Consider the following 26,520-nt stretch of genomic DNA (forward strand, 5'->3'; position numbering starts at 1 on the left):
CTTAAACAAAAGGACACTGAGGCAAGGCCAAATGCAAGGTAGGAGAAAAGGAAAAGCTGAGGTTTGGGGTAGCTTGGGCAAGGGGAGTGAAGGGGGAAGGCAGCAGCACAGCTTCAAAGCAGAACCAGGTGCTGTAAACACATGGTCTAAAAGAGATGGTGGGTACTAGGAGAGAAAAAATGGATACTTGCTGCATAAACCCCTTTCCTTGCTTAGTTTCACAGCCATACCAAGGTTCTGAACTGCCAGCCAGGTTGGTGCCTCCAGTGTAAACAGGGACTGATGATAGGGAATCTCGTGTTGATTTACCCTTGTTGCTGGGGTTCCCATGGTTATGGGCTCTGCCGTATCTCCCCTGTCTTACTGAGTCTTGGAAACAAAGACAGGAGAGTGAACTTGGATTTATCTTTATTCCACAGCCTGGAATCCTAACAGAAAGGGAAGAGGGCTGCTGCCTGGTTTCCTTTACCTTTTATGCACAGAGGAGATATAACTTCTAAAGTTTCCATTTCTGCCTCTTTTTGCCCCCTCGATTTGTTTTCTAAAGCATCACAGGAGAAATCCAGAAAGGTTCCTTAAACAGGATTTCCAGTTGAGGCTCTCGATGCCTGGGAGCAAGGCCTCCCTGTGCCTCCTTAGCTGCAAGGGACTTGCCAAGAAGGCAAGTTTTGGGGTTGTGCAGCCACATTTGTGACTCTGGTGCTGTCAGGGAGTCACAGCTGTTCACTGGCTTCCACCAGCTTTCTCCTGGCAGGAATGTGCCAGGAGAGGCGTGCAGCTGGCAAACCTCCCTGCAGGTTGGAGCTGCTCTGGAGGCATCTGGGTGTGTGAGCAGCCCCAGCTTTGCTGAGCCAGGCTCTTCCCAGGGCTGGTGCCTCCTAGGTAAGAGGTGGCATCTGTGTCCTTTGCACAGCCCAAGTCTTGGAGCCAGCTTTCAACAGGCTGAGTTTTCCAGGTGAAGAAGAGAGAGGAGGTGATGTGGGAAGGATCAGAAGCTTTGCAGAGCAGGTACCTGGCTCCTGGCCTCCAGAATCTCAGACCAAGCAGCGAGCCTTGCTGTTCCATTTTACTAAATCAGCCCTTTGCACAATGATCACTGGAAAGAGTAAAATTAACTGAGGAATAAATTGCTGTTCAGAATTTAATACAACCCATTGCTTTTTGCCTGGGAGCAGCTGTGAAGTCAGAGACAAAAATTAATGTGGAGTCTGTGGGGGCTTGGGAAAGGTGCAAGTCATTTGACCTGAATGCTGTTGCCACTCCCCAGGTTTTGCTGCTCCAGGTGAAGCAGCAGGATCAGAGCTGTTACTTTTGTTTTTTCTCCAGTGCATTTGGACACGCACAGGCCAAGCTCTGTCACGTGTGGCCTCTGAGGAATCGTGAACCCCAACACCGTGGGCTGGGCTGAAGGAGTTGGCTAATGGAGAATTTACGGTAAGAGCAAAACGTATTTTTAACCACCAGGATATGCTTATCGTCAGGAAAGGGCAAGCAGCACTCCTATCTCTCCAGGGAAGGGGAAGTGTTGAGCGTGACTTTATTTTTTTCCAACTCCTTTTCAAACTCTGAAAGGGTTTTTTTTCCTTGCTGAGACATGTCGTTGGATTAAATCAGGGAGTTACACAGACATCAATCCTGGGTCACAGGTGAAAAATATTAAATGCCAGGCATGCAGTGTTTTTCCATTGCATGTGATGTACGTTCAGGAAAGACCTTTGGAAAGAGTGCTTTGAAACGGGTCTGTTTTGCTTTTTAAAATGCACCAAGAGCCTGTCCAGAAGCTTTTAATTTTTCAGGAGAACTTTGATGTTTTCTGTGTTGAAGAGGAAAGCAGATTCTCCTCGTGGTACCCCGCCCTGCTGCCTCTGGAACAAGCAGCACGTCAGGTGCCTGTGATCCTGGGCTGCTTTTTGGCTTGGGTGCTTTTCTCAGAAGGGGCCTGGATACATCTCCTTGGTTGTCACCGAGCCTGTTTGAACTCTGCCACCCCGGGAGAGCACCCAGGGACACCTGCCCTGGGCTCCTGAAGCGAGTCCAGGGTTCACCTTACTGGGCCCTGACATTTTCCACAGCCTGTGCTGTTCTCCCATTCCTTAATCCTGCCCCTGGACTAGAAAAGCTTTTAAATGAGACACTGTGATTTGCTTGCAGGACAAGGTAACGATGCCTTTCAGGCCACCGAGGCAGGAGGAGTTTGGCTGATCCAGTAAATACCTGCTTGCCTGTTTTAGTCAGTGGTTGGAGTCACAAAGAAAAGAAACGCTTTGAAATGCTAAAAGCTGCCTGACCAAAGAGCCGGGCTGAGGGTGGTGCCGCCCTGCCTCCTTCCATTCCCACGTGCACTGCCCACCTCCCCAAAACCAGTCCCGCCTGTCCTCCCGCTGTTCCTCATCAGCTGCAAGGCCTCCCTCTCCCCCCTTCTCCAGGCTCACTCCTGCCCTTCCTCAGTGCCCCCTTCTCTGAGGTGACTGAGCCCTCAGTGCTCCTGCTCACGCTCTTTTTTGCAGTCTCAGGTTTAAAAGCTGTAGCCCCCACACTCAAACGATCCCCCAGTGCTGGAGTCCCCCGGGCTGTGGGTGACATCAGTGCCCGATTCCAGTTCTCCTCAGGTTTTCCTTCAGCGCTGGATGCAGAGATGGGGAGGGCAGTGCTGTGCTGCTCCTCCCCACGGAGTGGCTGGGTGGGTTTGTCCTAGATTTCTTCCCCCTGATATGCCTGTGTCTAAGGGTGAGTCATGCCAAGCCTGGGCAGAGGGTGATGCTCCCCCAGGAACTGCTCCCTCTGAGATCTGAATGTCTCCTTGGGAAGGGCCTATCTCTTCCCATCAGCTGCCTGTGGAGCTGAGGGCAATGCTCTCCTCTGTGAAGGGCTTGGACATCAGGTGGGGTGATTCTTTGCTTCTTGCTATCTGTGCTTCAGCAGGTTTCGCTGATTTGCAATTAAATCTTCTTTCATGTTGGTTTTAATTGCCTCCTCAGTTCCCCATGCTACAGAGTAATGCTGAAGAATCCATTTTCAGCCCTTTCAGTTCATCTCCTCCTCATTTCAGCTGCGTCTGTGCTTTTCTCCTTGCTGTTGTAGTGTGAAATATTCAGGGAGAAATGTGAAATTCCCTCATCTGAAAGTCATGTACCACATCTTACAGCTTGCCATGAGGCACGGCAATGTTCCTGGCTCTACCTGCTTTGAAGAGCAAACAAAGGAAAGCTGCAAGCACCACAGTGTCTGGTCTTGGCAGATGCTTTGGAGACCAGCCCATTTTCATGGAAATTAGGCTGTTGCTATTAGTTTATTTTTTTGTCAGGACCTGAGTGATTCCTCAATCACTTTTCCATTTTCATAAAGCAGTTTATGAATCACATACACGTAAAATGAAGGAGTTAGCAAATGCTGCTTCCCTTTGATGTACAGTAATCTGGCCTTCTCGTTTCCAACTGCTCCCTGGAATTTTCCATCTTACTGTGCAGATTTCAATGAAAGGTAGCAAAGAAACCCCCCACTACCTTCTACTTGTTTAAAGAGAACAGGAAGGTAGTGCAAGCTAAAACGAAAACAAATCTGGTTTGCAGCTGAATGACACGTTAAGAAAGGAGGAAAGGGCTGAGAAAGAACATTCAGAGACAAACCCTTCAGCTGTGGGGAGTGGGGGAGGTTAAACAGTCCCTGCTCAGAGATGTGCTGGACTCACTTCTTGGTACAGGAGTAACATTATGCCATTGTAGTATTTTCCTGTGTTGACTGTGTTCACTTTTGTGTCTTTAAACACAGGGATGTTCCGTTTGTCTCCAGTTGGAGACATAGCATCAGCTGTGTCTCAGTATCAGTGCACCACCACTCTGTTCAATGTTTACAGCTTTTCCCAACTTTTTTCCTCATGCTGAATGGCATTTTATATCCTTGAGATATTAGTCTGGTGGTTGGCATAACCTAATATCTAACAGTTTCCTGCTACCTGCTGTTAACTGCTCCAGCTTTCTGGGCTCCTTTTCCCCCATAACCTAACCTGTTCCTTGGAGTTGGTGTAGTTCAAATGGCACCACCCTCTCAGACCCTGTTCTGAGATGACAGATGCTCCTTGGAATTACTTTTCATTGTACAAACATGTTGTTATAAAAGTCTTAAACATTAACTTTTTCTTGCCTAAATAGAAGCTGGGAATAATTTAGGGGTAGCATAGGTCTTGCCTACTTTATCCTTGAGTTTGAAAAAGAACTTTTCATATCTCTAGAAGTGAATTTGAACTGGAAGTCTTTTCTGTTTCCACTCTTTCACTGCCATTGATGGTGTGGTCAGAGAACATCTTCCTACACGGTTTCCCTGCCACGTTCATTTCTGTGGATGTACTTTGGATTTGTGGTTAAATGGAGAGGTGCCCTCTCTTTCTTTATGGTTGCATTTACCTATTGGGAAAAGACATCTCTACCCCTGTGCTGTTTCTGGAGTAGTCTGGAAGGAAGGAATGTTCCACAATATTTCTTGGGCTGAATCAACACCCTGTTTCCAACAAGCGATGTCGGCGTTGCTCTTGGGGTTGACCCTGGGTTATGAGCAGTGTTAAGATTGCAAAGTAAGGCCCCAATCCAACAAATACTTAAAGCTCTGCCGAGGCTTTTATTTGCAAAATCTTTGCTCTGACATTGCAAGGCACCTGTGAACGTAGCAGACTGCCAGACAGGGAAGTGTTGCTCGGACCTAGAATGGCGCGTGGTTGAGAGCGGAACAGATTGGGAAATCTGAAAATCTGGGGGACCAAGGGAGCGTGTTCTCGGCAGAGCTTCTCACAGGATCTTCCACCACTCCCCCACGGTACCAGTTTATTATAGAGACCTGAAAAAAACCCTAGTTCTTGCCAGCCTGGGTGACTCCTATCACAGCTATGACAGGTTTATTCCAGTTGCAAGTCTAAACAAGTTTCTCCCTCTCTCTTGAAGGTACATAATTATCAAGATCATCCTTATTGCTACACCCGTTACCATCGCCTATAATCTTTGGGTATTTGCACTTTCCTGGCACAGTCCTGATTGGCAAAACAAAGCTTGCTTGTGTGATAAGTTTAGGGTAAGAGACTCTTCTCATTAGCACTGGATGCCATGAATCAGAATGATTAAGTGATTTGTCCAAAGCACAAAGTAGATTTAGCGTTTCTGCACTGCAGTCCTACTAAATCATGAATGTTACCAATTTCACAAATATTACCTAAAAATACTAAATCCTAATCTTGTAAATGTGATCCATTTCTATTTATAACTGAGGCCTCAAACCATTTATTTCTTCCTATTAAAAAAAGCTCCTAGAAACGCAAAATTATGGTAATTTAAAATTCCTTCATGCCAAAAAAAGTGTTGTTTGGCACCAGAGAAACATGTAAAATTTTATCTGCTTCCCTCAGTTAATTATCCTTGGTTTGGCCAGCTGGGAGTAACATACCTGCTGGTCTTCAGTGAGAGAGCTGCAGGTAACTGTCAGGAGAGACAGTGCTGGTGAACAACTACAAGAAACTAAGCAGAGATGAGGACAAATGGTCTAGTAATGAGAATTGGTCTCTGGTGGCCTCAGTTCCTTGCCCATTGCACCTCTGCATGACTGGCAGGCCAGAGAGAGGCAGATCTTTGAAAATGCCAGAAAGTCATCCAAGATCATCCTCTGATCTCTTGAATTCAAAGTCAGTTCATACCTTGGAGGAGATGCTCCTGTCAGGGGAGAACAGAACTGGTCTGCAGCACTAATTCATGATGCCTGAGAGGCTCCCACCCCTCCTGTACAGGGACTGTTCCAGTACCTGCTGTAGTTCCAGATTATTTGGGGAGCAGAGCCGTCTCCACAGGGTGTAGACATGGGAAAGGGGGAGGAAAGGCTGCCCACGCAGTTGGCTGATACCATCAGGACCGAAAGGACTTTGCTTAGAGCTTCTGACACACAGAAGAGCCTGCTGTCAGCTGACTGAAAGTGAGACAAGTGTAATTTTTTGCACTGCTCCTGCTCTGAAACTCTCCCGTAGCTGTAGGGGCAGACGGATATCTCCTCTTGCCACAGGGCCCGGCAAGATGCAAAGAGATCTCACCTTTAATGCTCCAGTGCACAGCAATGCTGCTGGAAGGAGGAAGTTTGAACAAGATGAAACTGCTCCAGCACCTTTTGGCCTCCCTGCTCACACTCTTTGCTTTTCAGGTCACCTTAATCCTCGTCTACCACTCAGCAGGAACAATATTCTCCAGGGAAATGAGCCTGATGTGAATGCCCCTGAGCTTCTGATGACTAGAGGAATGCTGGGTCCCTTCCCTTTCTAAACAAACCTCTCCAGCAGATTCACACATTTCAGTTTGCTTTCACAAGGCTACTTGGTGACAAGTGGCACCATAACCTTCTCTGAGGCTTCTCACCCAAAGCTTTATGCAAATTGCATGTAAACTTAGTCTCCCCATGTGAGATAAGTGGTGCCTAAATGCCATGTTTGTTGATGGATGTCCTGGGGCTCAGAGTGCCTTGTCCTCAGGGGTCCTCTGAGGCATACACCAAATCTGGAGCATCTCCAAGGGATAGAGAATTTAGGAGTGCTGGTGACTCCTGAAACTTTCTGGGCCCAAACTGACACTCTAAAAGTCCTCCCACGGCAGCATCCAATCCTCCCGTGTGGGGTTGTTCTGCCACATCAGCATCATCATGGCTCTGTCCAGAAAGGAGCTGCCCTCACCCAGCACACAGGGAAACCCACAGCAGCCCCTCAGTGGGAGAATTCCGTATGTGGCTGCCGTCACAGGCAGAGATGGCCTCGCTCCCAAAGCAGGAGAGCCCTTTCTCTCTGGTGCTAGCAGGTGGTGCTGGCCAAGCCCCAGCCTGCACCCCAGAGCTAACACAGCCAGGGCCACAGCTTCCTGGGGGTGCCATGGTGCTGCAAACACACATGCACTTGGTTATGTTCTATGGAACAAGCACAGCCAGCTCCCCAGTGCTTGCACATGGTGCCAAATCCCACTTCCTCTGATGCTCTTTCAGTATTAGCAAGTCAGGTCATACATCTGATGGGTGCAGGGACAGGGAAGTCCCATCAGAGCCTTTAACTCCGTGTACATCTGACGGGGGTCTGTTCCCTTTCTGTGGCTCCTCCTGGGCCCTGTTCTAGTCTTTTCTTCCTTCCTTTCATTTTTTTTTTAATCCTTTAAAAGGGAGCTTGTACCTACAAATCACCATCAATAAGCAGCCCCTAGGATTGACTCCATCTGCTTTCCCCAAGCTCATCCCTGTTGGTGTTGCTGGAAAGGGAGACTGAGTTGTCACCCAGACCCATGACTTTTGGGAATGAAGAGTGGTTCACTGGGATTTATACCCCAAGCTGTAAATAACAGGACCTGAATCCACGCTTCATTTATGCCTGGTGGTTTACACTGACAGACCTGTGCAGGCTACTTGTCTTGTTTTTTCATCCCAACTTTGGTGCAGCTTTCATGTCGCTCCATGTCATGCCAGCAGAGAAAGGCTGGAGGGCTTGAAGAGCTGGGAAAGATTGGCCTCTCCAGTTCCTGTTACAGAAGCAATAACTTCTGCAAGGGGAGAGGGAACAGACAATATATACAGTCACTGCTCAAACCAGGATGTCAGGCCATGGGCAGAAGAAGGAAGTGGCTGTGTCATCTCCTCAGGTACTAGGGACCTCTGCTCTGGAACCACCAGAAAAGCCACAGGCAGCTCTCATTCACTACCCTGAGAACAACTGGACTGTTTACACCACCTTTATCTGGAATGGGGTTACATGCCATGCATTCAAACCTTAGTTTGCTTTGTCCCAACCTCCCTGCCCAGGCAATCCCGAAGTTACCACGTTGCCCAAAATGACTTGCCCACTTCAATTTGGATAAGTACTTGCTTTCCCAGCTGGCTCATTGTTCTGCTGCTAAATATTGCTCAGATATCCCAGCCATGCCAAGCCCGATTTTTATCTGTGGATTCTGCAAGACAAGCTGTGGAATGCAAATTATTCCAGTGTATTTGCAGGTCTGTGCCGAGGAGGAGATCCCTGGAGCTTGATCCTTCTGTTTCCCAGTGAGTCAGTATTGTTATGTAGGTTGTATTGCCCCACCACTCTGAGGTAAGAAATGCTGGGGTTTTACAGGCCACTTGTAAAAGAACACAGGATCACAAAATCTCTGTGTGTGTCTAGCAGGAAACCAGCATTCCAGTGGTGATCACACTGTATACAAACCTTTCTTCCAAAATCTATCTCTAGGCAAAGGCAGTGTCCCCTCAAGAATTCAGAGTGCTCAAGTGCTTCGGGAAGGAACTCTGACTGCAGACAGCAACTGCTAGCTTAGCAAAGTCTAACAAAAGGCAGGCAGCTTTCTGCAGGCTCTTTTGTCTCAGGTGAGTAGTATAAACCTTTGCTTTCACTTAATAACCCCAACAGCCAGGAAAGGGTGGGGGAATCATTTGTTAATTATGTTCATTTGATAGAGCACACATAAATGTCTGCAAGTGCCTGCAAATTTTACTAACTCCTGAAGTTACATTCCAGTTGCTCTGGTTATGTGTCCTTTCTGCTCTTCTGCTGAACAAAGGAGGCAACTTTATCAGCTGCCTCTGCGAGAGAGATTTTGTGGCTTCCTTACACAGAACAAGGCAAGAATAGGTTAAAAAGCCTTCCCCCACACGGTGCTCCTTCCCAAACAGCCAGTTATCTCTCTGCAGGCAGGCTGGGTGCATTAGGGGCTGTGCCAGGAAAGAATGATGATCCTCCTGCACCCACTCGCCCCGTGGGGAGGGCTGACCCAGAAGGGAGCTGTGAGAGGGCAGGGAGTGCTGGGTGAGAGGAGGCATTTCTGCCTTGTGAGCAAATTAAAACGTGTCTGATCACTGCATGGATCCAGGGCATCCCCCACAGAGCTCAGCCCTGCATGTGAATTCTTATGGATTAAACGAGTGTCTGGATCCAGGGACCTGAATGTTTATGGCTGCCTCGTCCTTGCTTTGGGTTTACTCCCGAGCTAATACACACCACTCTAAAGTCTCAGCCTATTTTGCCACAGGGTTGGGTTTTTGCAAGGAAACATCCAAGTTTCCTCTGTTTGTCCATGCTTCATCCAACTTGCCTTATCCATGGCTGCTGCAGCAGGGAATGGTGTGAGCACTTGTCCCTGGTAAGGCACAGAAGGGCCTGTGAGGTGCCACAGAGGTGGTGATCTGGCAGGACAATGGGCCCGGGTTTTGTGTTTGCCACTGATGATCTTATGCGTAGAGTGAGGGTTTTTCAGACTGTTCTGGAATTCCAAACCAGGCAGTTTAGGTGATTTCAGCAGAATGAGGACCAGGATTTGACTTTAGGTACTTTTTCTTGCATTCACAACTAGTTTTAAAAGTGCCGGCAATAAACAGCCAAGTGTTGCTCACTTCAGCAAATGCAAAACCCATCCTGAGTACAGACTCTTCTATTTTCTCTATTTTTGTGCTCTGTTTGACAGTGGTTTCTGACTGACTTCCAGCAAGGCAATAGTCAACCTGACTATTATTTGTCACCTCCTATGAGCTAAATATAATTTGGATTTTATTTACCTCATAGTATTTCTTTAACAAGATGTGTAACTCACTCTCTGATGTTTTTCCTGGAAAAAAGAACTCCTCACATTGCTGTCTTTACGCAAAATAAATAAAATCTTTCTGTCTTCTTGCCACATTTAGATCTATATATATATCCCTGGTACACTGAGGAGATATCAGCTTGGGAATTGGCACTCTGAGGGTAAATAAATGAATTTACAGTAAAGCCTGGTTATTGTTTTTAAAGACCTATTGAAAGGAGAAGACTGTTCTTAATTTTCTCTCGTAATCACATTTCAAGATGTTTAGCTCATAAAGGTCTGTCAGAACATGGGGCCTGGACTTTTATCTTTGCTTTCCAGTTGAAAACCTGGAGGACACTCTGGTTTTTCACTCCTGGCTGTGGTCACGAGGAGAAGCCGTAGCCAATACGGGACAGGATCCTGTGGGCTCCTGCCACAGATTCCTTGTCCAGAAGTGAAAAGAGCTGTTAATCCTGCCTTGTTTGCTTTGCACACCACACCCCTGCTTATTGCCTACAATCTAAATTACAGAGGCGGCCAAACTTGCTTCCTGTTCAAAACAATAGCCCTGGCTGACACATCCCCTCGAAATGCACGGAGCAAAGTGCCAGGGAACGGCCCGGTGGGTTGGATGGGCCCCAGGGCTGGGGCTGAGGGCACCGGTGGTCCCCACAGAAGGGTCACACCTGCACCCCAGGCAGGCTGGGGAAAGATGTAGGGGCTGCTGATAGTGTGCTGTGGAAAGAAATTACTTTATGGAGGATGTTAATTAAGGGAAATGTCTCGAAATATGGGGAAAACTTCCTGAAAAGAACAAGCATGAACAGGATCATCAAAGGCTTACGAATTTAGTAGGAATTTCTATAGGGAAGCTAATTTGTGAGTGTCCAGCTGTTTCAAAGTCCGAGTCATGCTTTTCTCCATAAGAAGGATGATACTGGTTTATTGCAGAAAATATTTTGAGTAGGTAGTTTTCATTTGAAGGACTGTACGTGAGGATATAAGTTCTAATTTCCTCCATTTGTTTTACCTTTCCTAGGAAATGTGTGCAACAGTCTGAGCTGACGTTACTGAGCTGACGTTACTCGTGCTTAATAGCACTTATTGGGATGAGCCGTGCTGCGTTGGAGTCCCTCTGCAAACAGAGGATGTATAGAAAATAGTCCCAGGCATTTCTGAGGAACTATGCTGGATCACAGCCAGGATGTCATGGAGGATGTAGGTGACATACCCAGCATTTCCACGGGCAAACACTGTTGTGTTCACAGTGCCTGGCTAACGAAGGGCAGGATAAGCTGGTGAGGGCACATTTGCTGTCCTCTGAGTGCCCGGCTACCAGTGCTAAAACCTTTTGATTCTGGTCTATCACGACGCGTCCAGTGACGGTGTCTGTGGTCGTGGGATGTGTAGCAGCTTCCGAAATAGGGACTCCCTTCCTCTGGTTTGAAACAGAGGGTGTCACAGTGGGTGTGCAGGGCACTGCTGCTCCCGTGTTCCCCGGTGAGGTGCTGCCGGGCTCAGTTGTTTACTGAGCTGAACTGGCTGCACAGGGCAGTGAAGGGGCAGTGAGTCAGGCCCACGATTGTTCAAGTGCAGGAAAACAAGCTGTGTGTGTGCAAAGTGATCTGGGCACCGGAGCTGGAAAATCCATCTGACTCCTTGTGCTGTTGGTTTGAGGAGAATCGTGTTATGGAAGTGTTCCTGGGCCATTATTAAGGTTTATTTTTCCAGGGATGCTGGCACGTTGGGAAACTTCGCGTTTACTTCGGGTTTAATGTTCTTTTGTTCTGCATTCTGACTCAGAATAATACCTTCCCCTGTGAGCTGGAATTACAGCTGGAGCCAGGTTACAGGTTCCAAATCAATCTGGTATCCTAGAGATCTACCTCACTGATAGCAGTTAGAAATCATTTCCCCTATCTCTACCCACACTGTCTCAGGGAATCCTTGTGAAGGCTCTCTCTCAGTTTTTATCCTCACTTTGGGATCAGATGACATCTGGCTCCATTGCTTTGTGAGCCTTTGGATAATTTCACTGTTTCCATTTCTCTCCCAGCATGATCTATACGATCCTCCCCTGAGACATTTTAATGTCTGGAATGAACTCCCCCGTCTCCTCCAGAGAAGACTGAGGCAGATGATTAACTGTAGCCAAATCTACCCCTTTTTCTCTCTAAATTATCCCTTACTGTCTCCTCCTTCCTCCCCTTGGTTTTAACTAACAACTTCATGAAACATCTGACTTCTCGGTTTTTCTAGGGGAAAATTTTAAACAAAACCACATTCAGACACACAGACATACACACACCAGGCAGACAATGAATGCTCACAGACAACCAGCAGCATGCTCACAGAGGCAGGCTTATACACAGATACAATGACGTAAATCAACACCCAGAAGCATTTATTAAATTACCCAGATATATACACAGAGGGACAGGCAGATGGGTTAAGGCTGCGTTTTTACTGGTGGATAAATGAAAACATCACTTTAATGCCCACAGGAGAGTATTTTGGAAAAGCGGTGGCAGCAGCAGCAGCACCAGATATTAGAGGTGATAATATCTCTTTATTCACTCTTGCAGACTAATTGGCTTATCCTAGGAAAGGGCAAATACTGCTGCATAGCAAGTGCAAAACCATAAGCTGATTTTTTTTTTGATTCATAATGAAAATCAGTGCAAAAGCAGCATAGCAGTCATCCCCAAAATCAGCCCCTGTTCCCAGACAAGGAATGGTTCCTAGAACTTGCATCCCTAAACTCCCACTTTTGATTGCTCAGGGCAGCCCTGTCTTCCTTTTTTCTTGCTCAGAGATGAAAGCAAACTGAATTCCCTTTGTACAGTCATGGGAAGAATTGTTCCCAGAATCCAGCTACACAGCTCTCAGTGTATTAAATACACTTTTTCTTGAATGCCTATCATCCTCAGGATATGGAACATTAGGAAATACTGTAGTTCATACTGGTTCATACTGGTGCTTGGTTACCCCCACACCCATTTAAGGAGGCATTTTAGCCACAGATATAAGTTAACTGAAACAACTGCATGAATTAAACTGGCCAAATGTCTGTCTTTTCTGGCCCACACGCAGGTTTTCTCATTAAAAACTACTGCTAAGCTAACTGCAATCTCCTTAGATGACCTTGAACCATGGGATTCACTTGTATCTTCAATATGCTTATAGTGAGATATGAGTTACACAATATGAGACCTCTAAACAGGGTAACTCAGCCCCATCACCCCTACTTACACCTTCCTACCCGGTGCCCCAGCCCTGCTAACCTCACCCAGCATTTTCTTTATTGCTTGTTTCGCTGTTAAAATGTGGATAGTGTTTAGGGCTGTAATGATCTTCTTTGCTCTTGACTGCAGGACAAACAAGAGGCCAACCCCTGGCTGCCTGCACTCACAAACATCACCTGGCACACACAATGCCTTCATTCTCCTGCTGTTGATAATGATAACCCAGCCCCACTCCACACTGCCCACGTTGCACCCACTCCCTTTCCTCCCATCACCTGTGTGGCTGTGGTAAACAAATGTAAATTGATATCTGCCTTGGTGCAATTTGCTGATGGACTTAACCAATTCACAAGGTGTTTTGCAGCCACAGCTGTACCATCCCTAATGCTCTCAAGGTCTTACTAAAGGCTCAGGGTGCTGGATAGCTGGTGTTTTCCTACAACGTCTCATTCTGTGTTTGTATCTTAAAGCTTTCCATGGCATTAGTGAAGAGCTTAATCCAAATGTACTCTTTTCAGCTTATCTTTTTCGTGTTCTGAAAACATAGCCTTATGTACTGGAAGCCAAATATATGGAACTATAGAAACTGCCTCCATTTTGCAATATTATAGTAGTTCAGAAACTCTGATTTCGATGGTCAGCTGCAGCCTTGGGCACTATTGAAGTTATAGCCATGACTTTTTTCCTTTTTATGCCTTTTCCCCCCCTGGTTATGATGTGTGATGCATTTCTTCTAGGAATATGGTACAGTTTGTCCATTACTGACCATCTGTTCTTTTCAGAGAATTGTATGGATTGTCATCTTCTTGCTCTGTTGCATGTGAAGTGGGGACTGTCCTAAGCAAATCACTGCCATTTCTCTGTTTTCTCTTCCACTTGGATTGTAAAGCCTCCAAAGATATTATACTTTCCAGAAATCATCTATGCTCAGCTGATGGACAGGTAAAAATTACAAGGTGTGTATTTACCAAAGCATTCCTTTAGTTGTATCTGTGAATCTATAAATCATGAAAGACAACCATGTTGTCTCTGTTCTTTGTATTTATTCTCTTAGGCTTCTTAGGCTAAGGTCTGTGTTACATGTATTTACAAGCACAACAAAACCTCCAGCACTGGATGATGGGCATTGTCATCAGATGGGAGTTTACACTTCACTTTGTAACCCAGCTCATATTAAGGTAAGGAAAGGACTGAGGACAAATGGGAGAGTTTCAGCTGCCTTTTGTAACGTTGTTTTGAAATGACCCTGACACAGGAATTTCATAATAAAAACAATAATTAAGGATGTTGTTTTATTGACTCTTCCTATGACACCTCTTCACCAGAGAACCTGTGGATAGTAGTCCTCCTAATACTTGGCAGTCTTACCCATTCTGTTTCTTTTTCTCTCCCTGGTCTTTCAAAAACTAATCCAAGTGTTTCAGCACTTCATCCACTTCTAATTTCATTTCCCCATTGTGTTGGTTCAGTGAGCAAAGATATACTTCCCTAATGTGGGGACTACTTTTTTCTTTCTTAGTTGTCCTTCCTCTGTTTTGAGGAAACTTCACTTTATTGTGACAAGCTCAGAGCTCTGCATCATATCCCCTTTCCCTCTGACTCTTAGTGCTTGGCTGTGTCACGGTGATGTTTTATCTGTGTTAAGAGCTAATAGAGCATTTCAGATGGAGGAGCACTCACAGCTTGGAATGACTGGTAGGATGTGACCTATTGATGAAATAGGAAATATTACTTGGGGGTGGGAACCATAACGCAGACAGTGTAACAGAAATGGTGACTTTTCACTGCCTCCTGCCAAAAGACAGTTTTTTACGTACATCTTGATGGCAGTAAGCACTAAAGGAAACAGAGACAGCAGCCTGATGAGGGCTTTTCCAAGTTTTTTTCCATGCCTGAGCATGTGGGTGGCCCTGGAAGTAAGTGGGGAAGAAGTTTACTGCTCAGGGCTCCTGTCACTTAGGAGGGTGAATGTGGGGGGTACCTTATCTGCACTATCTGGTTGGGTGCAGCAAAGCAGAAAAGAAATTTCAGGCTCTTTCCACTCTTCTTTGTGTCTTCTGCTTATTTCCTTCCTATCAACTTGTTTGTTTATTTTAGTTGCCTCTTAGTTTCTATTTGGCCAATTCAGATTTAGACCCGAGACTGTAAGAGTTGAGACTTCCTCTTTCCACTTATATAAATCCCTTCACCACAGCAACTCTGTTAATGCTGCTTCTGTTCTGAAACATTTAATCTACTTTGCATAGTGCTCCATCCTCCTCTATCAGATCTGGGAAAAGTCAGATTGGAGTGCTGCTCAGATCAGCAGATGGCAGGCTCCTTCTAGCAATTGATACCACCAGCTTCATCCTACATCCCCCTACATCAGAGCATCTGATGATGACAGGCAGAAAAAAAAGTATTTCTGCATCATGCACTCAAGTGTGTGCATTATGTCAGTGAGGAATCAGAGATATATTTGTCCCCAGGGTCTGCACAGCTCAGAGTTAGCCCTGTGCTGTAATGTGCATCAGCTGGGGAAACAAGAACCCAGTGCCTGAGTAAACCAGAGAAATAGCAGAAATCTGAATGTCAGAGATGTCAGAGAATTACAAATTCATATCAGAGTCTGATTTCCCACTTACTACTCCACCTGTGAGGTGTCTTCCAAAATTACTTTTAGGCTCAGGAGTGGGTGATAAAACATTTAAGGAAAAGAAAGAGATGCTTGCAATCCAATCTTTATTTTGTGTTCCTATGATCAATGGTGCCCTAATTCAGCCCTTCCTTCCCTTAGGGCGACTACTCCTTGCAGGGTGGGTTTCTTTAATCTAGTTATTTTTTAAATGTCCATCACCTCTTTTGGGAAACAATTGAGTTTCCCGTAGTTTTATGATTTACTGAATCCTCTTAACACCACCACGCTGATTAATTCAAACACACTTCAAATGCAGGACTTTCAGCATTACTGATACAGCATCTCTTTTATGTTTTAGGTGTTTGCTTGAATGTGTTGTATTCCCGATTTTCAGTAAAGAACGGTTTAAAAGTATTTTTTAACAATACAGCATTGTTATGAAAATGAGCTGACTAGTGAGTCTGATAGCAGGAATTTGCTCTGAGTCAACAGTGGCAATTTGCAAGCATTGACTAATGAATTCCATAATCCAGGCAGCACCTCTGCGAATAAGGGAAGAAAGCTCCATTATCTCTAATAGGCATCAAGGATTCAAACATGAGAGGAACAGCTGCTGTGTAAGAATCTAAACGAATACTGAATACAAGTTGGGAATTCCTGGTCTTTGCTGCTTGGAAAAACTGTATCTCACATCTCTGAACAGATAACTCCCAGGAATGTGTTAAGCAGACAAGAGCAGGAGAGTTTTTTTGTTACAGAAAGCATGAATGTGTTAGACTCTCATAGCCTCTGACAGAAAATTTCAGTGACAGTAAAAGGAGATTTATTTTTTTCTTCCTTCTTTGATTGACTGGGGAAAGGGTTTGCCAAGTCATGTGTTAATGTCATAACACTGTAAAATGAATCAGGGATAATTAAAAGATGTAGTAAGCAGTTATTATTCCTTTTCCTTGTTTTCTCTTTTAAAGTGTACTACTAATCCTGCAAAGCCCCTCTGGGGACAGTGGTCAGCACATCCCCTGTTGGGGCATCTCATTGTCTGTATCTGGTCCTTGCCACAGCTGCTCCTTTAGTCCCCTCATAGCTTGTCAGGCATCCATTTGCATGAATTTACTCTCAGACAAGGTGACTTTAGGCAATTTTTTTCCCCTGTGTAGGTTTTGTGTTTTCTAAAGGGTTTTCCAAGGCTCCCACTATCATGAAACCGGTGTTAGTGGCACTGAGCACTATACATAAAATGCCATCTTCTTTTCCTTTGGAATATCACACTGGTTTTGTTTTAACACATTATTATAGGTGGGTGTTACTAAGCTGAAGAAGGTATGCTGGGACAGTGCTTCTGTTTTGGCACCCACGAATGACCTCTGCAGAACACCTGATTGAATTGAGAGTAGTCAGACAAGAGACCAAATGTTGGGAATGCATAGAAAATGTGTTTTTTTTTCTTAAGACTGGAATCCCAGGTATTTGTGAATGATCATGTCAATGGGCTTTCCTGGTTTTACAGACATACAACTGAGGAGATGAATATTCTGAATAATACACGTCACAACAGAACTGGTTTTGAAAAAAGGAAAAAGAAAGTCTGTTGCTGACCCAGAAGTCTGGGTCAGTGCCCTAAACTGCATGGTGAGTATAACCCAGGTTTCCAGGGTACAGTGTCTTTCAGGAAGTGATGCTTCTGTTTACAAAGCCTATTATGAAATGGTGGTGAATAATAAAAAGAGAACAAGATACAAAGAAGTGCAAATGAAAGGGCAGAGTTCAGGAGTAAGATAGAACTTGGAAGTGAGTGAGCAGAGCTCAAGAGTTGGGTACAGGACTGGCAGGTGGGTCTGAATTGCCCTTCTGCCACTGAACTCTCTTTTGGAGAAAGCATCTTTTACCTCTGCTGCTTCCCTGCCAGCCCCACTCTCATTTTGGTTCAACTGCACTGATATTTCTGCAGAGTAGAACAAGTCTCTCTTGGGCTATCTCCTTCCTCCTTCAAATTTGACCTGTATCTAGACACCCTGAACTAAAAGAGCTTCTACTCAGTAGTAGTATCAACAGTAATAAATAAGCCATTTGATTTTCATTTTGAAAGCTTGTGTTTCTCTTCTAGCAGAGAAAGGAAGTATTTCATAGAAAACCTTGTAAATTCTTGAATTATTCAAAACTGATAGCATGCCCAGAAGCACCTTGTGAATAGCTAGAGGTATGTGCTCTTTATTATGAATTATTTGCTCAGTGTTTCTTATATGAATGATTATGACTCATGCTTATGATAAATTTGTGGTTGAATTTGCTCATAAAAATTAGATTTTTGGGGAAAAAAACAAAACTTACAGCAATTCCCAAGTGCCACCTTGAAATCCTGCCAGGCGTGTATACCTGGGATGTCTGTTGTGCTGCATGGAGCCAGAAGAGGAAGTCTGGAAGAACAAAAAAGCCAGGATTGCAATTGATCCAACTTTTGATTGCTATAATAGATATGAGGAAGGGTGTTAGTTTTAATGTGCTCAGCCTTGGGTCACATACCAGCTATTTATTGCAGGTTGGATGGCTAATGTGTGTTCCAGCAAGCTGTGCAGCACCAGCGTGTTTCAATTTCACTTGTCTAGACAGGGTTTTCAGTTGCCCTGCTCTGGCAGGCAACGGGAGATTTCATACCTTGATCTTATCGTGCTGTGCCGAGTTTACCTCACTGAGAACACCTGCAGGCCGAGAACAGGGATTCAGGGGAGCTGCAGACACACAGCACCTCTGAGGATTTGGACCTCTGTCCTTGACAGGGGTTGCCACGAGTGGCTTTTGCAATATGTCAGTGGATTTCAGCACTTTGGAACGGTGGATTTCCAGGCTTAGATCCTTTCAGGTAACTCGTGGGTCAGCTGCTATAGACCAGCCTTCATTTTTTTTGCTGCCTTCCGTGGAACACTAGTGGAGAACCTCTGCTCTAATTTGCCAGGAAATTCACTTAAGAACACCAGACTCTTACATAACGTCCTCCCGTTGGTGAGCAGCTCTCCGAGACGACAATTACGGTAGATTTAAAGCAGTGGTTTGGGCAGGTGAATGGTTTGCACAGACTAGAATAGTCTCACTGGCTGTATTTCTGGGTGAAGTGTTGGTGCAGATGAGTGTATGCGAGTAGTCCTACTATCGACATGATTATCATTTGTACCAGAACAGTGCCTCGGGTCAAACAAGAACAGGTCTCCCTTGTACCAGACACTCTGGGAACTCCTGGAAACAGACAGTTCCTGCGGTGAAAGGCTTACATCTACACAAAGCTGTCCTTTCCCAGTTTGGTTTGCAAATATTTTTTTGTTATTATTTTTATTGCTGTTCCACGGAGATTTACAGGTGTGAGTAGGTCTGGCTGTATTTCAGGGTAAATGCCTGCGTCACTCACCCCTCGCAGTATGTGGTGTACAAAGCCCTGTGGGAACCGCCTGTAATGTTTAGTGCACAATGACCAGTCAGTTTGTTTAAGTTCAGGAGGTAAGTGATTACCAGGGCTACGAGATACTGACAATCTGAACCTCTATAAAAGAGATTTTTGTCTTCCTGTTGGTTGTATTATTCAGGTCATTAAACGAGTGGCTTTCTTCTGACCTTTGCCAAGTCATATAATTCTGCGTCGTTCTATCAACTGGTACTTGGGAGTATTCTGGAGACTTCCTTGCTTTTTATAAATAATTTTGAGGCTGATATGCAACAAAAGTATCTCCTGAATTTGCTAGCAATTGATAGGCTAAAAAATCGTCCCTTCTGAAAGTGTTTAGGCAGCAATACTCCTGTCAAATGCAAGCCTATTTCAACACAACAGCTCTGTAATGACACACGTGATGGACATGCTCACTGTAATTGTGGTCCAGCTGGTCATGTATTGTCTTTGACAGCAGCCACTACAAAAGGTTTTATGGCAAAGGCTCCCAAACCTTTCCAGTAGAAGCTCGCCTCTCCAACAGATAATCTGTGTGACTCATGATGCGAACAGATCAGATGAAAGAGCTTTCTCTTGGGCAGGCTGGTGATGCTGCTCACAACTGCTGGCACCTCTCTTGGCATGGTGACCTATCTGAGAACTATTGCAGTAGAAGATGCCACCAGAAACCAAGTCACGGGCACACACTGTAGAATAGTCATCTCATCACAGAACAGGTCATCCCTTTCCCAAACTCCTTCAATTAGAGGCAAGCTTAAATTTTTAAGTATGATGGTTTATACTTTCTCTGAATATTTTGCAAGCACCAAGTAAAACAACCCTTTAAACTTCTTCTGAATTCTGGACCTTGGTAATACCCATTGCAATGAGCCCCACAGTTTAACAGCATGTGCACGTATTATAGAAAATGTTTTTTTGTTTGTTTGTTTGTCCTAACCTTGTTGTGCAGATGAGGAAATTGGAAATGAGATCCAAATTCTCCGACTGAAAATTTAAACTGCTGACAAAAAAGTATCGATGGTACCGCTTTTCTGGGCATGACATCCATATCGCACACAGCATCCCTGAGCCATTAAGCATTTTAGAGGGCTTAGAAGGGAGGTCATTTTTCATTCCCTTTTTTTTTTTTTTGTTTTTTTGTTTGTTTTTTTTGATAAACAATTGTTCTACTTTGTGGACAATCGGAGGACATTCCACATCCTTCTCAGCACAGTCTGAGGAGGTGCTGCTCTTCCTGGGCTTCTAAGGGCTGGTGTGTTGGGGAACGCAGCCATTCCCAGTCCCCTCATAAAGCCAGAGGAAATGGAACAACAGTGGGATCCACTGGTGAAGTGCCACCAGCCAGGCACGGGCTTCCCTGGCAGTTCCTCGCAGTGGCTGTACAAGAACTTAATGCAGACTGAGGATGCTCAAAACACAACCTGCCTGAGGGGAAGAAGAAAGATTTTAAGCAATTGTTCCCCTGTACTCTGGTACTGGTGAGGGCACACCTTGAATGCTGTGTCCAGTTCTGGGCCTCTAAATTCTGGAAGGACATTGAGGTGCTGCAGTGGGTCCAGAAAAGGGCAAGGAAGCTGGTGAAAGGTCTGGAGCACAAGTCCAGTGAGGAGCGGCTGAGGGAGCTGGGGGGGCTCAGCCTGGAGGAAAGGAGGCTCGGGGGGACCTTGTCACTCTCCAGCTCCCTGACAGGAGGGTGGAGCCGGGGGAAGGGGTCAGGCTCTTCTCTCAGGCAACCAGCGCCCAGATGAGTGGACATATCCCCAAGCTGTGCCAGGGGAGGTTCAGGTTGGACAGCAGGAGGAATTTCTTCACATACAGGGGGATTAGACATTGGAACGGGCTGCCCAGGGAGGTGGTGGAGTCACCACCCTCGAGAGCGCTCAAGGAACGACTGGACGTGGCACTCAGCGCTCTGGTCTGTCTGACGCGGCGGTGGTGCTGGGTCGCGGCTTGGACTCGATGGCCCTCAGAGGTCTTTTCCAACCCCGTTCATTCCGCCCCTCCGTGAGGGGCGCGGCGGCCGCGCGCGCGGGTCTCCCCGCGCGCCTCCCGCGGCCGGCGCTGCCCCGAGCGGCCATTGACGTCAGGGAGGGCGGCACGTGACCGCGGCGGAGCCAATCGGCGGCGGCCGGAGCCGCTCCGGCGAGAAGGGGCCGTGTCGGCAGCGCCCGCCGCTCCCGCCGCCCCCGCCCCCTCCTCCTGCCGCGGCGGCGGCGCGTGGGGAGCCGCGCACGGCGACACACACACGGAGACACGCACACACACACACACACACTTACATACATACACACACACATACACACACACACACACACACACACACGCACACACACGCTCCCGCACCCACGGGCGCGCACCCGCACCCACATACATGCACGCGCGCCGCCGCACGCTCCCGCGCACACGCCCCGGGGGGAAGGAAGGAGCCGCGGCCGGACGCCCCGCAACCCCCGCCGCCGCCGCCGCCGCCAGGAGCAGCCCCCCGCACCGCCACCACCGCCGGCTTTTGTCCGCCGCCCCCGCGGGAGCCCACCCTGCGCCCGGCCGGCGGCAGCATGGACGCGGCGCTGTGACCCGCCGGGGGCGGATTGGGAAGTTTGAATAAGGATTTTATCGCTTCCCTTTCCCTGTTCTCCCCCTCGGTGCGGCTCGGTCCCTGCCCCCCATCTTCCCCTACAGGTTTTTTTTTTTTTTTTTTTTTCCCCCAGCATTTTTTTCTTTTAATCCGCCGCGCGGGGTTGGATTTTTTTTTATTATTATTATTATTGTTTGTGTTTTTATTTGGTTTGGTCGTATCCGTCTCTACCGGCCGTAGAGACCGGTCCCCGCGGGCGGCCGAGCGCCACCCCCGACCCGGCCCGCGGGGCTGCCATGGATCGCACCGGCGGCTCCGGCGGGGGCAGCGACCGCAGGCAGCCCGAGGAGAGCAAGCCGCTGCTGGGCGAGATGTCCGCTCCCGAGGGGAATAAAATGGGTGCCGCGCCGTGCCGGAGAGCCCTGCTCCACTGCAACGGCATGAGGTACAAGCTGCTGCAGGAGGGGGACATCCAGGTGTGTGTCATCCGGCACCCCCGGACGTTTCTCAGCAAGATCCTCACCTCCAAGTTCCTGCGGCGGTGGGAGCCGCACCACTTGACCCTGGCGGACAACAGCGTCGCCTCGGCCACGGTAAGAGCCCGCCCGGGTCCGCCCGGCACCGGCATCGGCTCCGCCGCGGGGCATCCGCGGGGTGCGGGGGGATGCCCGCGCCTTTGGGGCCCCCGCGCTGCCCCACCTGGGGGGACCCCCCTCGGGGTGTCAGTGGAGGGTCGGCTCGAGTGGGTCCCGGGATGCCGGCGGAAAACCCTGAAAGGAATTTTTTGTTTTTCCTTTGTGACCCTATGGATATTTAATTTTGCGGTTTCGATTTTTTTTTTTTTTTTGGAGAAAGACTATTATTGTTATTACTGATTTTTTTTCCGTCCCATTTTTTTAAAAAAATTCCTCCTTTCCCAACATGACAGATATGCAGTCGCCACATCGAGCCGTTTCTGTCCGAAACCAAAGTCGGCAGATACCTGCTGGCACCTCGGGCAAGTTGGAGGTGAGGGAGGTGGAGGATGCTTTGAATTCGAGAGCGAAGGCTGTGCGCGGTCTTTGCTGTGGTTCAGGCCTGCTCTGGGGGCTCTGGTTTGGCGGTCACATACCCTGCCCAGGCACAGGCGATGTGATTGGAAAATATGGAGATTCCTTCAGGGTTTTCTTCTGGCTGGAAAATGATGCAAGAGAAAAATGCGAGGTGGTGATATCAACGTTACAGAAAACGTACAGTAGACGGATACAATCTTGAAAAATATGATTTTTATGTTCGTGTACAATTTAAAATTTCATGGCCATTATTATTTGAACATTTATGTAGCATGTGATGTGATTACACCCCTATTTTGGCGATTAACGCAGCTCACAAAACATGTTTTACACTGATCTTTAATCATTCAGTACTTGGATCGTGTCTTTTTTGGATTTATATGTAAATGTCTCATTTTTCTCAATGGCTTCGTTCTGGCCTTCCTATAGGACACTGTGAATCGAGAGAGTGGATTGGCTTTTGTGTGGATTTCTGTTAATGGTGTATTTCAGTGGGTTTCATCCAGCCTGTGCTCTGCTTGGAGGTTGGATTTTGTCACACTTTGGTACACAGACATAATGTGTGTAAATGTCCCTCCTGCATCATGCTCTGGTGTGAAGTATTCTGAGCAGCTTTTCAGTGGGAGCTCCTTTAACCTTCAGGTAGGCCAGCTGCCTGTTCTCACAGAGCTCTTTTTTGTGCCACAATGACATCTCACGGTTTCCACGGGGCTCTCGAGGATGTTTCCAAGGGAATATTTTTCTTTCTTTGATAGAGCTACTGTCTAAAGGGAGAAGGAAGACTTGATAGAGCATTGCTGGAGAAAACCCCCCAAAGACACACGAGCTCAAGGAGTTTTTGCAGCTCTTCATTTTGTTAAGATACCGTCAGTGTGGAGGGGGAGTTGAATATCAGTGGAGATGAGGCATTTTCCTGGCAGTATCCATAGCTGACTATTTCTGAGCAGAGAAGGATACCAGCAGAGAGAGGCATGATTGTGCTTCAGATCTCTGCAGTGTGGCAATACCAGGCATGAAGTTGTATTTGTGCAGGAGACGTCAAACTCTGCTTGCTGGCAGAGCTGTCACCAAAGAGACCATCCCTGAAAAGGTTTCCGAAGTCCTGTGGGGTTGTGCTTTAATTACTGTTGAGGTGTTCTCATTCCTAATTATTTTCTGCATATAAATAGCGAGAAGACACTAAAATGTTGTGCGTACCATTGCAGGCTCCATTTTGTTGAGCAGTGCTCTTCGTGCTTGGTCTTGCGCCTTATCATTTTTTTCCAGTGCTAACTCACCAAGTAAATACCGTTGTTCACAGAAATATCTGTGCTTTATTATTTCAAGTAGTGTCTTTGGTTTCCAGGGAGCAATTAGGGCACAGGGATAAGATCTACATTCACTTGTTGCCTGACTCTATGGGTAGGTTTAGGAGGTATCTTACAGGTTCTATGATATCTATGTTTTATTCTTTGTTTTTTAAGCTGGGAAGATTTGATTTAAGCAAAATCCGTGGTAGTTTAACTCCCACCCCCTATGGAAATGTGGTATAGGCACAATGCCAAAACCACCTCAAACTGGAGGTAGATATTTGAATGCGACTAATTTGGTTTTCAAGAGCTGTAGGAAAATATCCATTCTGTCCATTGAAAGTGAGCGTTGGGAGCACTCAACAGCTTTGATAACGAGGTCATTTTTACACATGGGGCTTTCCACAGGCAGGGTGCTTTATGAGCAGCCAGTAATTAATCTTCACATCATCCCTTTGCAAATCCTCTGGCATGACGAGTTTTACTGCATTCTATATAACATGAATAAAATTGAGCAGGAAAATAACATCACTTTGTTTTGCATTTGAAAGCAAAAGTTGTAATGACAGCTAAATCCAGATCTGGCAAATTATGTCCCTGAGTACAGTGGATAGGTTATTTGTTGATTCCAGGCACTTTATATCCTTTTTATTGTCACTTGAGACACATATTTGAATTAAAATCTTCTCCCCACAAGCTCTTACTTGTCAGTCCCTGGGCTGCAATATGGGAGTTAGCATTAGTTTGTGTATGGATTATTCATCTGTAGTTTATTCCACGAGTAGACACAGTATGTGCCCACATCTATAAGTCTGAATAATGAGACCCTATCTACATTTTTTTTTTTAGTGAGAGATAAGTAGTTTTGTTGTTTATTTAGGCAGCTACATGTTTTGTGCTGACAAGATAGTTTTCAGTAGCAGAAGCACTATGCATGAATGCTGTGGAACAACTGTTAGGCCATCTTATTTTAGCAGAATTTAGGGAGAAAAAATAATGTCTACAAGTGCATTTTCTGACATTATCACAAGCGACTGTTTCAACTAAAATAAGTCCATGTTAATAAAATAATAATAATAATAATATTATATAGTATTCTGATTTGGTACGTGCACTCAGTTAAGAAATGGAAAGGTATTAGCTTGTGGAGAGTCCCATAACTGTAGGTGTTGGGGCTTTATGCGATTAATATGTTGTTTCCATTGCTTGTTTCATGTTTTTATTTCTCAAAGAATTGGTTAAATATAGTACAGTTTCACCACTACAGTTCCACTTGCATCATGTCCAGGCTTTCCTTCTTTTTTGAAGAAAGTGAATACAGATCTGTGGCTTTTTTTATTATTATTTTGTTTTGTTTTGTTACTGTAAATATTAAAGCCCCAGTAGGAAATTTTGATACTTAAAAACTTTGTTTGTCAGACAGCAGCTTGCCTGGGAACAACTCTGACTTTCTCCCCCATGGGAGGAATAATGTTTATTTTATAAACACCTACCAAACTCAGATGTAGCACCCTTTCTAATTTTTTTTTGCCAGTGAGATCTGTCCTTGCACAGCTTGAGGGGCAGTGATAGTAAAAACAAAGAAATAAAATCCAATTTAATATTTCTCGAGTGGTACTTTTTGGGGGGGGTGAAGAATAACCCTATGGCTGTCTTCAGCCAAAATTTAATTTTCAATAGTTTAAATGTAGGTGTCGTGACTGAACTTCTGTGTCTTTAGTATCATTCTGCATTGTCCCTTTTGTGTCTCTGCCCTGCTTTTTTTCTTTCATTCTTTGTCTTGAGCCAGTTGGGATTGGATGTTGAGGACAATGAGTTTTAAAGTCCTGGGTTGCAAGGAAGACTTGTGATACATATGTATGTGCAGCAGACAAGGAAAGAATAAATAAGTGATTCATTTTTGCTGGATAGGGATGACCTCTCTAGTTCCCATCTGGGAAGATAAGACATTATTGAAACCATGAAGTTATTCATTAATATCCCTCAAGGAGAGGTGGAAGCTTTGGGTTTTCGTGCCTGTTTCACATTTCTTGACTTTGCCTTGGCAGGTAAGTTGAGTGTATTGTGTTTTGCTCAAAGCTGGTGACAATCCTGAAAAGACTTTAGTTTCTTTTAAACATCTTTCATTTTTCTATACAGAGGGAATGTGTGAGGACAATAGTTTATTGACAGACTGGCTAATCGGAAATGCATTTGAAACAAGAATGTGAGTGGATTAGGGAACTGCACTTGTATTTTCTTCTAGAGACAAGAACATACCCAATTAATATTAAATGAGGCAGGGCAGGATTATCTGCTTCAAATAGGAGAACTGGAGTAGAAAATTGTCTTCTAATTGTTTTTTAAAATTGAACAATTCTGCTACTGCATGTGTTTCAGCATGTCTTTCCTGGTAAAGATAGAGCAAAAATTCCTATCAAGCTGGACTCATTGTTTACTTTAGCACAGGTTCCCATTAGTTAGAAAAACATACTTTTAAAAATTAAATTTCCCTTGAAAAACAATTAGCTCAAGTGGGAAGTATTATGCAGAGCTCAGAAATTTCAAAACAATCTTACAATGAGAATTTTTGTAAAGCTTTCATGGAAAAGGAATATTGTAGCATTATCCAGATTGGAAACAGAATAAATATGAATTTGCTGTAGTACTACTACTACTACTAACTAAAGTTTAAAGAGTCTGTTGAGTAAACCAAGTGCTGCCCTTAAGTCCTGCACTCTTGATGAGGCTCTACCTATTTAGCCCACCAAACCAAATTATC

At 45.7% G+C, this 26,520-nt stretch overlaps 1 protein-coding gene across 1 annotated transcript in view; it reads left to right on the top strand.

Moving 5' to 3' along the window:
• Positions 1-21,567: 21,567 nt before the first annotated feature.
• LOC113990074 (c-Maf inducing protein) overlaps positions 21,568-26,520 on the top strand; it is a 130,733-nt gene continuing 125,780 nt past the window's right edge. The window contains exon 1 of the mRNA XM_027725158.2: positions 21,568-22,011. Coding sequence (XP_027580959.1) covers positions 21,715-22,011 — 297 coding nt within the window. The 5' untranslated portion in view covers positions 21,568-21,714. The remainder of the gene's footprint in view (positions 22,012-26,520) is intronic.

The sequence above is a fragment of the Pipra filicauda genome, unplaced genomic scaffold (genome assembly GCF_003945595.2).
Source record: "Pipra filicauda isolate LSUMZ 115617 unplaced genomic scaffold, ASM394559v2 scaffold203_size1373443_pilon, whole genome shotgun sequence".
Taxonomy (NCBI): Eukaryota; Metazoa; Chordata; class Aves; order Passeriformes; family Pipridae; genus Pipra; species Pipra filicauda.